General features: G+C 53.1%; 1 protein-coding gene across 7 annotated transcripts in view; it reads right to left on the reverse strand.

Annotated features, from left to right (window-relative positions):
- The window catches only part of CUX1 (cut like homeobox 1), a 371,395-nt gene that overhangs the window by 95,212 nt on the left and 260,544 nt on the right, over positions 1-15,639 (reverse strand). For all 7 annotated transcript variants that reach the window (XM_060032299.1, XM_060032300.1, XM_060032298.1 and 4 more), the window contains one exon: positions 4,159-4,207. In XM_060032299.1, the coding sequence (XP_059888282.1) occupies positions 4,159-4,207 (49 nt within the window). The remainder of the gene's footprint in view (positions 1-4,158; positions 4,208-15,639) is intronic.

Here is a 15,639-nt window from a genome sequence, read left to right on the forward strand (position 1 = left end):
CCCCGGTACCCCTCCTCCGGCCCAGCCCGCCTCCGCCTCGTCGCCATGGGCCCCGCATCATCCCTGCCCTGACACGTCACAACAGCTGCCTACTGCTCCCCCGGCTTCCAGGCTTTTCACTCCCCTCTGTTCTCTGGATGTTTAGCCAGAGCGATCCTTCTAGAACTTGAATCTGATGTCTCACTCCCGCCCGTGATTCTCCACTGTTCTCAGGGTGAGGCCCTCCCCACACCTGGCTAGACCCCCTCCTCTGGGCCCACCTTTCCGCAGGGGCTTTACGGAACAGCCTGGAGCCCCCAGAGCTCACGGAGCCCTTCCTTGCCTGCCTGGGCGCTGCCCTCCTCCTTGTCCCCCGGGGGAGTTTTCCTCCTCATTGAGTCATCCCTGTTGAGCTGCTGAGCCACCGAGTCAGCCCCTTTCTGTTTGCTCTGTGTCTGACCCTCCACCTCATACTCTCAGCGAGGGCTGGCCCACATCTGCCTGCACAGCTCTGGTGACGGGGAGCTCACTCCCTTCGGAGGCAGCTCCAGGCACCTCTGCATCGGGAGGAAGTTCCCTCCCATCAGCCTCTGCACTTGGCCGTGAAAAAGCCCGACCCCTTCCCTGGCCAGCCCTGGACAGCTGCAAGGCCAGAATCCACAACCGCTGCCCTAGGCCTTCCCCTTTCTAATCTCTTAACATCCCAAGTTCCTGATGTGTCAAGTCTTTCTGTCTTCTTTCCCTGCTCCCCAAAGAACAGGGATGTCCCCAGACCTCCCTGTTTCTTTCGTGTGAGGGCCCCTTTCCCGTCCTGGCCATGGAGTGGAGCCTGAATGCATTGCATGTGCCTGGTTTCCTTCTAGTGTGTGTGGTTTTCCAGGACAAACGATAATTCCCCGGGCATGAACTAACTGCTACAGCCGGCTGCAGAATCACCACCCCCTTCACTCCAGAGACTATTTCTACTAATGTAGCCTGAGAGGCTGGTGAGACTCTCCTATACCTCTCCCCACCCCCACTGTGCTGGTATCTTCCTGGGCAGGACTTCAGAATTCTCCCTGCGAACCCAGGCTTCCTTAGCAACTACAGAGCATGAATTTCAGCACGCACTTACAGGTGTTTTACCTCTAATCCGCAAAACAATCTTGTGAAGGATGTACAAGCAGACCTCGTTCTACTGCGCTTCACTTTATTGTGCTTTTTACTAACTGAAGGTTTGTGGCAACCCTGTGTTGAGCAAGTCCACTGGCGCTATTTTTCCAACAGCATTATTTTAAAGTTAAGGTATGTGCATTGCTTGTTTAGACATAATGCTATTGCACACTTAAGAGACTACAGTGTAGCATAAACTTAACTTTTATATGCACAGGGAAGCCAAGAAATCTGTGTGACTCCCATCCTGATACCCACTCTTGCGGTGGTCTGGGACCTGAAATCTCTCCGAGGTCTGCCTGTACGAGTTATCATTCCCTCCCTCCCTTTCTCTCGTACATAAACAATTTTTTAAATTAACAAAAAATGGAATTGTAAAATACAGTCACACAAAATATACCATCTTAACCATTTTTAAGCGTACATTTTAAAGTAGTGTTAGGTATGTTCGCATTGTCGGGCAACCATCTCTAGAAATTTTCAACTTGCAAAACTGAAACTCTGTCCCCACTAAACACTGTAATTCCCCATTCCCCGCTCCCCCAGCCGCTGACACCCACCTACCCTTCTTTTTAAAATCAATTAATTAATTAATTAATTTTTGGCTGCGTTGGGTCTTTGTTGCTGTGCGTGGGCTTTCTCCAGCTGTGGCGAGTGGGGGCCACCCACCACAGCTGCGGTGTACGGGCCTCTCACTGCAGTGGCCTCTCCCGTTGCGGAGCATGGGCTCCAGGCATGCGGGTTTCAGTAGTTGCTGTGTGTGGGCTCAGTAGTTGTGGCTCGTGGGCTTTAGAGCGCAGGCTCAGTAGTTGTGGCGCACGGGCTTAGTTGCTCCGCGGCATGTGGGATCCGCCCGGACCAGGGCTCGAACCCGCATCCGCTGCATTGGCAGGCGGCCTCCCAACCCCTGCGCCACCAGGGAAGGGAAGTCCCCCCCACCTACCCTTCTACTACTCTCTGTCTCTATGAATTTGACGACCCTAGGGATTTCATGTAGGTGGAATCACACAGTCTGTTTTTTTGTGACCGGCTTAATTTTCCTTAGCGTAATGTCTGCAAAGTTCATCTTTTTCTTTTCCTTTTTTTAAAAGAAATGTAAGCAGTGGAGAGACTTGTCCAAGGCCATCTATGGCCAGGAAGTACCGAGTGCGGACCTGAACCAACTGTCACCGTGGAGGTGGCACCTTTCTTCAGGGTCCTGTCTGGTGTCTCCGAGGACCTGGATCCACCCAGTGGCCTTCAGCACTTTGAGAAGCACATCAACTGTGCCAAACGTCCTAGTACCTGGGGCCTAACTGGATGGAGCCTGACCACTTGATATGCACAGAGTCAGCTCATCTGTCTAACAAGCTAGAGCTTACCCCAAAGTGCCGCCAAAAGGGGAAGCAGCCCGCGATGGGCCTGGAGGGAGGGAGAGGGTGGGGGAGTGGAAACTGAGAAATGCAAATGATAATCCCGTGACAGGGAAGGTTCACCAATAAGGTTTCTGCAAAGTCGAGCAGTGCTACCTGAGTAAGAACAAAGGGGCCAAACTAAATTCGTTTAGCAAATTAAGGTAAATAAATGCTTAGGCATCTCTGTGAGGTGAAGCGAAGTAGTGCTTTAGGGCAAGGAGCTGAATGGGTGTATTTGGGACATAAAGAAAGGCCAAGTGAGCCCCCAGGCTCTATCCTTGTTTCCCAGTGTGGTGAATGGCACAGGCGCCAGGCCTGGCTCTGCAATTGACCGGCCACTGACCTCAGTTTCCTCAACTGTAAGATGGGAGTCATAACTACACTGACCTGGGTGGAAAACAGTGAGGTTTAAGTGACTTGGTTCGTGTGAAGTTTGGTACAATCGGTACAAAATAAGTTACTCGACAACGGTCAGCTCTTCTCACCGTGACCAGCATAGCTACTACACAAAGATGCTACCTCGGGTGGTGCAGTCCACGCATCTCTACTGAGCAACCCCTATGGACCAGGCCCAGGATACTCAGGGGTGAGTCTGAGTGTGCAACACCGAACACACAAAGTCTTCCTTAAAGAAGAAAGGAATCCACACGTTCCATGATCATTCTTATGCATACACTGACTTTCATATTTTAATCAGATTTCAGGATATTTTCATGGGCCAAAGAATGGACAGGGCCGCTCTTTGCTGAGTGTTTGCCAAGGTCCGGGTTAGCAATGCCAGTCAGGGGCACAGGCACCCCGTGGGACCCTCACAAGGTGGAGAGCTGAGACCATGGATCCGAGAAAGATTTTCATCCCATGGGGCCACTCGAGGCAAACCGCTAAGCTTCCAAGTGCCTGGAGTGACCCAGCTGTAAAACTGAGTGTGGAGAGGCCACCACTGCCCCGGCCTTCTGCGGCGGAGACACGCAACCCAGCCCTGGCTGCTTCTCCCTGCAAATAAATAAACTAAAACGAGAGACCCCTCTCTTCTCAAAGCAGGAGCACCATATGCTGAAGCAGAATGTTCTCCTGCTCTGCAGAGTCCTTGGGGAGGGGCGGGGCTCTGTAGGGTGGCCAAATTTCCCAGGCAGCTGAGTGTTTAGAGCCACTGGATACCGTGTGCCTACTTCATGCCGGACACGGTGCTGGGGGTACTTTGCGCAGAGCATTGTGACAACTAAGTATCAACCGCGAGGGGCTGGCAGCTGGCAGCCCTCTCCAGAGCGAGTGGCTTCATCCCGTCGGAAGGTGGAGAGACAGACTTTGCTACGGGGTAACGCACTGGTATAAACTCTACGGCATAACGGCTGCCACGGGAACAGAGCGGAGATTTAAGAGACGGATTAAGGAAAAGAAAAAGCATCACCACGGGATGCCTGGGATGCTGGGACCACGTCAGAGACTTTCCCAAGGCAATCACGCCTGGGCCTTTTAACGTATTTCTCATGACATCAGAAAAAGCGTCAACGTGGACAGCTGTATGTGAAAGGTACAAGACTAACCGGCCTCCTAGCTTAGAGAAGCCTCTTGTGAGAGAACAGAAAGGGCTACGCTCTTGCGATTGCGCGCCTGAAGCCATCAAACGTCCTACCTGGTTTGCTCTTTCAAGGTCCGTCATGATCATTTCAATTTCGTCGGCCCTGGGGAGGTGAGAGGGAGACAGCACGTTAGTCAGCGGCGAGGGAGGCTCAGGGGCCACCGCGGTTCCAACTCGGCAGCATGACCCACAGGCACGCAGGTCGGTGTCGGGGGAGAGGGGCCACGCAGAAGGGGACTCTGCCACCCACTGGGAGGAGGTGGGCTTGCATCGGCGGGAGAGCCCGCCTGCCCTTGAGGGGCGCCAGTCTCTCTGGGGAGACAGTGCCTCCTGCCAAGAGAGCGAACAGAACTCTGAACAGAATGCTCTGGAAAAACAGAGGCGGCAGAGATGAATTCTCCTTGGGGGAGGGAATCAGGAAGGTTTCAGAGGAGGTGATGTGTGAACTGGGTTTTGAAGGATGCGTAGAAGTTTGCTAGGACCAAGAGAACCACGAGCAGGTGGGGGAGGCGGGAGGAGGCTGGGGACGCAGGATGGGGGGCTCCGCAGTCTGTGCGATAAAACCACCTGGGTCTCCGTCATCCTCCCTCAGCCTGCTCACACACAGGGGGTTTCCAGGTGTTGTTTGTTCTTTCTCTTTTTTTTCTGCTCTGAAAGTACTTTCTTGAGTAATTTGAAGGCACATACATGCTTCCAACACACAACAGCACGAGAGAGAGCGGAATGCTCAGAGTTCTACCGAGAAGGTCAGTTCCAAAAGTCTGTGGCAGGTTTGAACACAACGCCCAGGGAAGTCACTGCCCCAGACGAGTCTCGATGACGGCCCCTGTGATGAGGAGGCCACGGCCGAGACTGCTGCCCGAGGAAGGTTCAGCCCAGCCATGGAAGAGGTGGGGGGGAATGTTACAGCTGCAGACCAGCAGTGGGCGTGTGCGCCCCCTCCTGCCGCGGCCGCCTCATTCCACGCCCCACGGGGACCTGAGCTGGCTCTGCCGCCTGCAGGACTGAGCTCCACCCCTCCCCGCCGGCCTCTCTGCCTGCTGAATCCCCCTGGCTGCCCTTCTGGGCCGAGGCTCCCGCCCCGCTCCCGACCCCGCAGCCCTGTGCTCAGGCAGCTCCCACCACGTGGCGGCCCCTACATAGCCTGGACGTGCGCCGCCTGCCCCGTCACCCTCCACTCCTGGGAACCTCATCCCCTACTTCCACCCCCACCCCCCAGCCCTCCTCCAACCCTGCCAGGGGCTCCATCTCAGGAGGTAGCACAGCTCTCCCTCCCTGCCAGGGTGCGTCTCTTTCACCCTCATCCCTGCCAGCACAGGGCCTGGCATCAAGCTGGAGGCCAGGGTCCTGAACGCGGCCTGTCCTGCGAGCAACGGGCCAGTGGGCCAGTCTATTCCCTGGGACAGGTTGGGGCACTCGGACGGGCCGACTCCAGGGTTCTTCTGTCCCCCAAACCTACTTCTCTGGTCTTGGCCATCCACCCTTAACATAGAGAGTGGGACAAACTACCCAGGCCCTGGCCGGTCCGGTTTTGCCATTTGCTGCATCGTGTGTTCTCTCCTCTGGCCCCGAGGCTTTTCCAGCCTTCACGGCGCCCTGCGATTCAAGGCCATCTCGTCAACTCCCAGCAGCCCACACGGGGTAACAGATGCCTTGTGATCAGGTTCACCGATCGTCGTATCTGTTTGAAATAGTATCCTGCTTGCAGACTCGTCCGGGAAAAGTCCGAAACAACTCATCAAATGGCCTAGTTACACGAAGCTCTTTTTAGGACAACTTCGTGAAGCAGGCAGTGTCTGTAAGACAAACACCCAAACTGGGCCCCCGCAGAGAAATGCTGGGGGCCGGGGGCGGCTTCAATTACAAAACATCTTAATGCACCATGGCAAACAGAAACCTCCAAGATCTCAGAGAGAAACTGCCTCGACTCCAGAGGGTAAAACCAGCACTGAAAGCGTTTGGTCTTCAAGTGACAGAAAAGGGGACCTGACGGCGGCCAGGACTGAAAGCTTTCTTGACAACCTGCTGATGGAGTGCAAATTTCACTGCGTATGAGAGGCAATCAAAAGTTAACAAACTTCTCTTTTAAGGCAAGTCACAACTGTTAAGTGAAGTTTTGAACTTTAATCAAACAGTTATGCACTAGGTATTTACAAAGTCCAGATCTACACGGCCACCCGCCCAGCCTGCCGGCGGCTGGCGTCATCCGAGCACTCTCTCCCTCGGTCCGTGAATGTTTTCCGACACCTACAAGCCCCCTGGCCCCGGCAGGGGCCACGGGAAAGGCGCAGGCAGACGTGGCTCCTGCACAGCCCACCGGTGCCCCGTTTACAGAGGGGGACAGGAGCCCCCGCCTTCCTGCTGAACACCTGAAACGAGACCTCCCGGTGCCCCATCTTCTTCTCTCTGGCGCACGTCAGGGAGCTGGTGGCCAGGGGAACGGCCTGGACTGGGGGAGCAGAGATCCCGAGCATGGGGTCTCAGGGAGGGTTTTCCGAATCTCTCCTGTTGGGTCCTTCGTGAGCCCTTTCGTCTTTAATTCTGGCTAATTTATCTTCGTCATTCAGATGTTTCTTCTGCTTGGTTTGGGTCTCCTACTATCTGGCTACTGTTGGCCCGTCTACTTCCGTCCTCCATGTCGTCCAACTTTTCCTTACATTTGCTATGTCCCGATCCTTTCCTGCTCCTTCTGGGCGGTTCTTCAACTTGACCCCCCTGTAGCTGTGCTCAACCTGTGATCCATCTCTTCTCTCTGCTTCCTTAGTTTAGTTATTCTGTTCTTGATACCTGTCATTCCCACTCCATTCATTATTAAAATTATTCCTTGGTTTTGCTTTATGTTTCCTCGAGTGTATTTCTCATGCTTATTTTGTACGTGGGGCCCACCTGCCTGTCTTCAGATCACATACGCTGATGGGTTTGGGGGTCTGTCTTCCAGACAGGGGTGTGCTCCTCTGGAGCCTTGCTGTTTTCCCCGGGGGAGCCAGCTACTCTTCTTGGCAGTGTATATGGGGGAGGAGGGAGGACAGAGAGGCAGCCCCGCTGTGTGTCTCTCGGGATGAACTGAAGGCACACAGCAGTGTTCAATGTCTTTTGCCGAGTGAAGGAGGAGAGGCAGGGGATGACCCCAGGCCCCCGGAGTAAACACTGATAGCTCCCCTCCACCAGAAAAATCCTCTGGCCAGAGCTTCCCCTTCAGTTCTCAGCATTAGGAGCAGGGGATCCTCCCGGTACAACTCCCCAACCTCTGCTCTGGAGATAAGGGGTAGAGATGTGGCTGCCTGGGGGCCCACCCTCCCCTGTTTTTATCCACTCCTCACTCCTTGCCTGGCCACTGCCATTGGCCATGGGGCCAGGACAGGGTCAGACACAGGCCTGGGCTAAAAAAGAGAGGGATTCCCAGGGGTCTGGCTTCACCTAGAGGCTAGATTGGCAAAGCTGGGACCTGCCGGGTCTGCGAAGTGGCACCAGATCTGGCCAGGGTGAGGGGGCCTGGGCGGGCTTGAGCGCCTCCTCAGGTGAATGGCTTTGGATGGTCATTACAACGCTTAATATCCAGAAAACAACGTATCATCTCCAAAAGATGTCACGTCACTTATTAAAAATTAGTCACATTTAAACAGGAAGGTGTCTTCTTGGCAGTCTGAGGCAATCCCTGGAAATGAATTTCAAGTTTTTCCATCTTCTCATCAGTTTAACTTTGGTTACTAAGCAACTGCTAAGCTGACCAAAATATTGAATGTGATAACAAGTGCGGCCCTTACCTTTCATTACGAGAGCAAGTCTCATATTTCCAGAGCTTTCAGCCGATAATGCCCACACTGAGCCCGGCTGTTACAGAGTTGGGCAGTTCAAAACCAGGTACCCTGGCGACTGCGGGGCCCAGAGGGGCTGCAGTTCCCCTTCACGGATGGGACCAGAAGCCCCGGAAGGAGGCAGTGGAAGGAAGCAGGGATGCGGTGGGTGAGGAAAAGTTCAGATGATCATTTTAAAAGTCTGTAGGCTCGTGATTCACTTTCCCAAGGGGCACGCTTTTTAAAAGGTGAGAGAAAAATACAGCTGGCTGGGTACTGAAATGTGATCAGGGCTTCTGGAGACGGGAAGCGCAGCCCTTGGTGCTGGCCGACCCGCCGGTGCCGGCTGCATTTTAGAACCCGTCTGCCACCGGGCCTGTACGACCCACTTCTCGCCAAACTGCGGCTCGCACCCGCCCCTCAACAACACGACTCCAACCAGACAGCTGCCCTCAATAAGTAACATGAAAGCGCGCAGAGGTTAATACTGCCAACTATAAACGTTATCTGAAAAGTACAGCGATGAATTAAACGGCATGTGCTTTCACAGCAGGATCGTCAACAAGACTCCGAGGGGCTTTTCATTCTTTTCATTTCGCAGGCTCAACTACCACGTCAGGATCTGGAGCCTGACATTAGTCTAAATCATTTATTTTCCAAAGTCCGTAATAACCACAGGTATTGTTTGCTCAGCAGAACTATTTATTATAAAAACTTAGTTCTCTCACCTTTTTATGAGCTGACAGAACAGTTTTCACTGATCTATTAACCTGTGCTGCAGTATGCTCTGCTCTGGCTTCAAACCGCGGATCACTTTGGCCTGGGCTGGAATATGCAGTTCATTCGATCGGTTCCCCACAGATCATTCCAGGGTATTCTCTGGGCTGGCATGTGATTTTTATGAGGAACTTAAAAGGACACGGCCAAGGCCAACGGCCGGGAAATTGTGTCCACTGTCCACGATGGAAACCCTGTGTTTCCTTTCACACTAGCCTCCCGAGTGCTGAGGGATGGCCCCAGGGCAAGGGTGGGGCCTATTTCAACCCCAATCTTACGACATCGGGAGCTGTTAAAACAAAGTACGTCTACAAGACAGTTGAAAAAGCGTCCAGGGTGACCTTCAAAGGTCAGTGTACCTTCTTGGACCCAGGTCAAGAGCCAGTAGTCTCAGTACTAGATTGTAAAGTTCTTAGGTATCAAAAGAAGAAATATGTGGAATTCCCTGGTGGCCCAGTGGTTAGGACTCCACGCTTCCACTGCAAGGGGGCACCGGGTTTGATCCCGGGTCGGGGAACCAAGATCCCGCAAGCTGCGAGGCACGGCCAAAAAAGGAAGAATATCTAAAGATTAATTCTCCCTGCTTTAAAAACAAACAAAAAATTTCAGTATGTTTGGTAAAGCAAACGCTCCCCCCACCACCGGATGCTGCGTCTGACGCCTGGGCCGTCAGGAAGGCGGGTCACTTTCCAGGCGGGACTCTGAGTCCCCGAAGCAGGGCTCACTGGACGGTGCACAGAAAGAGCAGGTGGGAAAACGAAGAGAAGGAGGCAGAGCACCAGGGGTGAGGAAGGTCTCTTGGCTCTGGGACTGGCATCTCCTCGATGGGGGGCGGGACCCAAGCTCCCAGGTGCCAGGTTGGCAGTGCACTGGGCAATGGCATTCGCCTTATCGGGAGCACACGGGACAGAGGATGCCCATCCCAGGAGCTCAAAGACATGAGACCCTGTAACTGCCTGCTCAGGGTGGGCGCAGGGAGGTGAAGGCGCCCAAGGAATTTTGGTCCAGTGACAGCCCAGACGAAGGGACAGCGGGCTTTGCAAACAGGAGGAGGGAGCCTCTTGGAGAAGTGGACATCTGGTCTGCATCCTGGAGGATGAGTCTGCTGGGTAGAGAACAGCAGGGCAGAGGGACGGACAGCCAGACCACAACGCGGTGGGGGCCCTTCAATCTTGTGTTTCCATGGCGTCGAGCCCCCCGCCCCCTCCCCGCCCATCATGACAGGGCAGCCTCTTTCTGCCCCTTCTATGCTTCCTATTTCTTTCTCTCGTGATGGCAGAAGCCATGCAGAGCCCTGTCACACAGCGAGGGTGACAGTGGAAACCCTGCCTGTTGTCTGACGTCACGGGCGATGCCTCCAATGGTTCACCGTCAAGCACCTTAATCATTTTGGACTTTAGATACATATGTTTGTATTTTGTTAACGTGACAGCCACCTGTTCCTATGTTATTGAGGCTTTTTAATAGAAGACGGACATTGATTTGATTAAGTACCTTTTAAGCATTTATGGAGCTAGTTAGCTGGTTTTCCTCCTCTGACTCGCTGAAAAGGTAAATTATACTGACAGTCACCTGCTTCCATTTGGTTGTGGGTATTATGCATTTAATGTGCTCCTGAGTTCTATCTGCTAGTATTTTGTTGAACATTTTTTCCCCATAAGTATTGATAGATGAGATCGCCTCTCGTTTCTTTGGTCTTCTCTCTGTCAGCTAGTCACACGAAACACTTGGAAGGCATTTCCTTCTTTCCATAGACAGAGTGAAGCTGTCACAGACTGGTTGCCGTTACTCTATAAAACCTGAACCCACATCCCACCTGTATGGTCTCAACACGTCGCCTGGCAGGCGAGGCGAGCCCCGCGGAGTCTGCACCCAGGCCTGGCTCCCCTCGGCCGCCTCCCGCCGTCGTCCCCAGGCCCGCGGAGCCTGGGCCCCCACCTCCCCTCCTGGTCTGCGGCCTCCTCTGCCTGCACTTGACTGTCCTGCTCTCTCCTGGGGCAGGGCTCGCAGCCAGTGTGCCCTCGATGGCGCGGTGGGCTCCACGAGCTGTTCCTTGGCCCCCTCCCTGCTGGTTAGACCCGAAGTGTCTTCTGGGCCAGGATCCCTGCAGGGAGCAGAACCCACTAGAGAACTACCTCCCATCAACACCTCACTCCTCTTCCAGCTTCGTTTCCCACTTTTCCAACCCTCCAGTCTTTCAGACAAGGAGGCCTAAGTGCAGAACTGCTTCTTCAGAGCTGCTGAGCTGGGGCTGAGCCTTCACCCTGTTAGTGACACGCATTCTGTGCATGTCTCCTTTGGCGGCTCAATCAGCATACACCCTTATGGGTTCTTCAGTCTTGTTCTGTTCCTTGAAGCCACCACACTTGCCCGCACGTCTGTCCCCTCTGCTGAGATCCCCATGGGGGGCTGCTGTCTACATCCGGTCCTCAGCTCCAGGGGCCGTCGTCCTCTGAGGGTCTCCCGGCAGCCCTGCCCCGCATTGTCCGCTCATTTATTTATTTTTATTTTTTTGCGGTACGCAGGCCTCTCACTGTCGTGGCCTCTCCCGTTGCGGAGCACAGGCTCCGGACGCGCAGGCTCAGCGGCCATGGCTCACGGGCCCAGCCGCTCCGCGGCATGTGGGATCCTCCCGGACCGGGGCACGAACCCGTGCCCCTGCATCGGCAGGCGGATTCTCAACCACTGCGCCACCAGGGAATCCCTGCTCATTTATTTTTACTGCACTTATTCCTGCCTCTAAGTATCTTGTTCAGATATTGATGATGTGTTTATTCACGGTTATGATCCCAGAGAACACAGCAGGCGCTCCCTAAATCCTGGCTGATGAACGATGCAGACCTGCGACGCCTTTGCTTCCTCAAGTCCACCCGGCGTGTGACAGGCAACAACTCAATGGCTGGTAATTTATAAATTTATTTATTTTATTTATTTTTGGCTGCGTTGGATCTTTGTTGCTGCGCATGGGTTTTCTCTAGTTGCGGCGAGCGGGGGCTACTCTTTGTTGTGGTGCGGGAGCCTCTCATTGCGGTGGCTTCTCTTGTTGCGGAGCACGGGCCCTAGGCATGCGGGCTTCAGTAGTTGTGGCTCGCGGGCTCTAGAGCACAGGCTCAATAGTTGAGGCTCTAGAGTGCAGGATCAGTAGTTGTGACGCACGGGCTTAGTTGCTCCACGGTATGTGGAATCTTCCCAGACCAGGGCTCGAACCCGTGTCCCCTGCATTGGCAGGCACATTCTTAACCACTGCGTCACCAGGGAAGTCCCTGGCTGGTATCTTAAAGAGCAGAAAGTATAGGGCTGTTTTGCCAAATCGTAAATATGACTTTCAAGGAAAGAGTCTGTAAGTTGTTTTGGCAGAAGAAAAATAATTCGCTTTTCTTACCACTTTTTGTAGCCCTTGAAAAAGAGGCAACACTCTCCCTGGAAGAAAAAGTATATATAGACCCAGGTCCATGGGACTGTGAGCTCCCGGAGGGCAGGGCCATCGGCCTAGCTCCCTGATCCTCCCCGTGCCCACGGAGCTGGGTGCAAATCGGACTCAACACATATTGGCCGGGGAGGCAGGAGGAGAAAGCATCATTTGTGGAAGGGTTTTCTTGACAACCTCCAGCTGTATGATTGGTCCTCTCTCTCATTTTCCACCCAGTGAAGCCACCTCTGCTTGGGGGGGGGGGGGTGAAACTACCTGGCATCCTTCCAAGCCCCCGATCCAATGTGTCACCCAGGAGCCGACCCTCCCTCTCTGATCAAATCGAGGTCTAGGCAGAGACGGTTGTAGAGTTTGACTGCTGTCAAACCCTCTGGAAAAAAAAAAAAAACCCTCTGAAACCCTCTGAAAAAAAAAAAGTGGTTTTTACTCTTCTTGGAAGTGAAACTGTATCGAGAGACAGTTAAATGGCCAGAAGGTCACCTCTGCCTGCTCAGAAATTGACCACAATTTATTCCTTTTTATGACCATCATATTTAAATGTAAATGATACAAGCAACAGTTAAAATCAATGTTTGTTAAGCCTCATCAACCCCGAATGGGAAGAAAATTTCCCTTCTCGCCCCACTATTTAACTGACTTGTTTACATGAAATAATTTAAATAAAATCCTACTTTGGTTTAATCTGAGTCTCTAACTGACCAATGAAGTGGTCTGCTACTGCCCACATGGGGCAAATTTCCCACCTGTGCCAAACCAACAGGGCAGCTCCAGCAGGCTGGTCACTCCCTGAAGTATGACCCTGGTGTGATCAGAAACAGCCTGTGACCATCACTCAGGCTTCAGTCCTCTCCGGGCAGGGACCCAGGACAGCTGTGGCCGGAGAGTTAGTTTACAAGCCGCTGCTTCTGAGATCATGGAAGCCTCTTGGGATAAGCGTCTGGATTACTCTTCGATGCTTTTCGCCCTTTCTCTAACATTCTCTAAAACCGTTGCTCTAAAAGCAGTGGGGAGCAGGCTGGATGTGAAAATCCTTTTCTTCCCTTAAATCAAGTGCTATGAGGTCCTAAGTGGGATGGAGTGACTGGAGGTAAAATCAGGGAAACCAAGGGCTAGAGCCACCAGAGTGTGGCTGGCACCGCAAACGGGCCGGACCCTCCCCCACTGCCTTCTGGTCCTTTGACCTTGCGCAGATCGGGGCGCGCGACAGCCATCTGTACGGGAGGAATAATGTGGCCTTTCTCAAAGAAACTGGCACGAGGCTAAAATAAGAGTACTGATGGAGAGTAAAAAAAAGCAAACTTCGTAAACCCACGCACATATTCATTATTATTGCCGTGCACGAAATCAGGATCCTTCTCTTCTGGTCAGAGCTAATTTTCAACACCCAAGACCATTAGGTCAAAACCACCTGTGAAGTGGGTTTGCCCCCACCCCCCCCCCCCCCCCAGATCTCCAGCCTCAATCTGATCAGACCTCTAGGTTCAACTACAAACTCGCAGGAATGAGAAGACAGAGGAATAAGCTAAACTACATCTGGGGATGCCAAGGGCAAGATCTAGACTGTGGGAAACTCTCCAGGACAAGTGAGCTGGTTTCTTTTGCAAATAGATTGAAAGGAAAAGAAAAAGAGACGGAGGGAGATCTATAAGATGAATGAGACTTAAAGATATACCAACCAATCGCAACGTGCGGGTCTTATTTGGATCCTAACTCCAAACAAGGAAAAATATCCCATTTATGATGCTTAGGGGTAGTTTCAAATTTCAGCATTGATGATATTAAGAAATTATTTTTTTAATGTGATAATAGTATGGTGGCTATATTAAAGACTCCTTAATGTGAGGCTCTATACGCTAAACCATGTAGAGGTGAAAGGAAAGGATTCTTGAAGAAGCCTCAAGATAAAATGGGGGCAGGGGTGGGGACAGGCAGGCCAGGGATGGGATGACTGGGATCGCCCAGCAGGAACCCAGGGGCTCTGTCCTCTACTGTCTGTTGGAAATTTAACATAATAAAAAGTAAACAAACAAACAAAAGTATAAGGTGATAAAAAAGCATAGACCATCACAGTTTTGTGTCTCTCCATCAGCGCTTGGCAACTATAAAGTCGGTATGTATGACGTTGACCACCGTTTGCACAGAAATGAGGTGACAGGCAGGCCTGTGCCTGGGACGAGGCTGCAGAGGGCCCCCTTGGAAAGAATACCGATTAGGAGTGCTTTGCTAATCTTAGTCAAGTCAGCTAACCTCTCAGAATCTCAGTGTATTCATTAAAGGGGAGGGAAAAAAACAGGCACGAAAAGCCCATCTCTGCAAAGAGAACATGATTGAAAAATCATCCGTGGATACTCTTCTTTGCTACAGAAAACGTGGATCCTGGAGGGGACAGCCGAGTCCACCCTGCATCCCACCGCGAAAGGGGCTCTCAGGAGGCGCTGCTTCCATGAGGGCTCTGCCACCCTGAGCGCCCGGACCCCAGGAGCTGGCTGATGGTTTTGGGAGTCTTGGGCACAGGACACGGCCAGCAGGGCTGCGGACCCAGGTTGCTGCTTCTTTCCTCCAGATTTTGACGAAATGTTTCCGAAGGGCTGCTGGTGCGCCACCTACACGTATTTTTCAAGCTCTGCTTCACATATTTAGTGTAAAGTTTGTCAGCATGTCTTTCTGGCAGCTGGAGAACTGCCTGCCCCATTTGAGCTTCTGCTCTTTCAAAACCGCCTTTCAGATTTCGTTTCCCTTTCCCTGTCGACTTAACCTGTAAGCGCCCTGCCTCTGGCCGACAGGTGCCTCTGATCCTGGGCAGCGAACCTGCTGCTCTTAACGCCGCTCGCGGGACAGGGACGTGCCACCACCACAGGTGGACAGGAGGACACTGCTCGGATTTCATAGGTGGGGAAACTGAGGCCGGGGCCGAGTGGTGGCCAAGGAGCTCAAGGCTGCAGCGAGTAGCGGTCTAGGGTAAGAACGCTGCTTTTATGCCCGAGTGTGAGGGATTCTAATTACCCCCTTTCTCCCCTAAGTGCTACTTGATAGGGGCTGTTAAGAAAAGGCTGGGTGGCAGAGAAGCTAAAACTAAGAAGAAGAAAAGCTCTCCAGCTGCATTCTAGTTATTACACTCAGGTCCCTTCCCCTCCAAGCCTAAGGCCGAGATGACTTCCTGGGCCTTCCTGGGCCCATCTAGAGGCTCGGGCTGTTCTCTGATCACACCTGCACCCCGGGGCCTTCTGACTACACATCTCCTGCTGGTCCTTCAAAGCTGCTTCCAGAGCCTCCCCTCCACCTGGTCTTTCCCCGGTCAATTCAGTGCTCAGCTCACCTGTGGCTTCGGAGGCCCTCGCAGCATCTGTCCACAGCCCCTGCCCCCTTAACTGCCCTGCACTTAAGGCAGCTGGTGGTTTGTCTCCTTCCCCCCGCAGGGCTGGGAAGTGAAACTGGAGAACCAGGCGGCCAAAGGCAGCAGCGCATCCCGAGGAAAGACGGCATCCTTCCTCTTCCTCTCATTGGCACCGAAAGTCTGCATTTCGGCAGCATAAG

This window comes from Delphinus delphis, chromosome 15 (genome assembly GCF_949987515.2).
Source record: "Delphinus delphis chromosome 15, mDelDel1.2, whole genome shotgun sequence".
In the NCBI taxonomy this organism is placed as follows: Eukaryota; Metazoa; Chordata; class Mammalia; order Artiodactyla; family Delphinidae; genus Delphinus; species Delphinus delphis.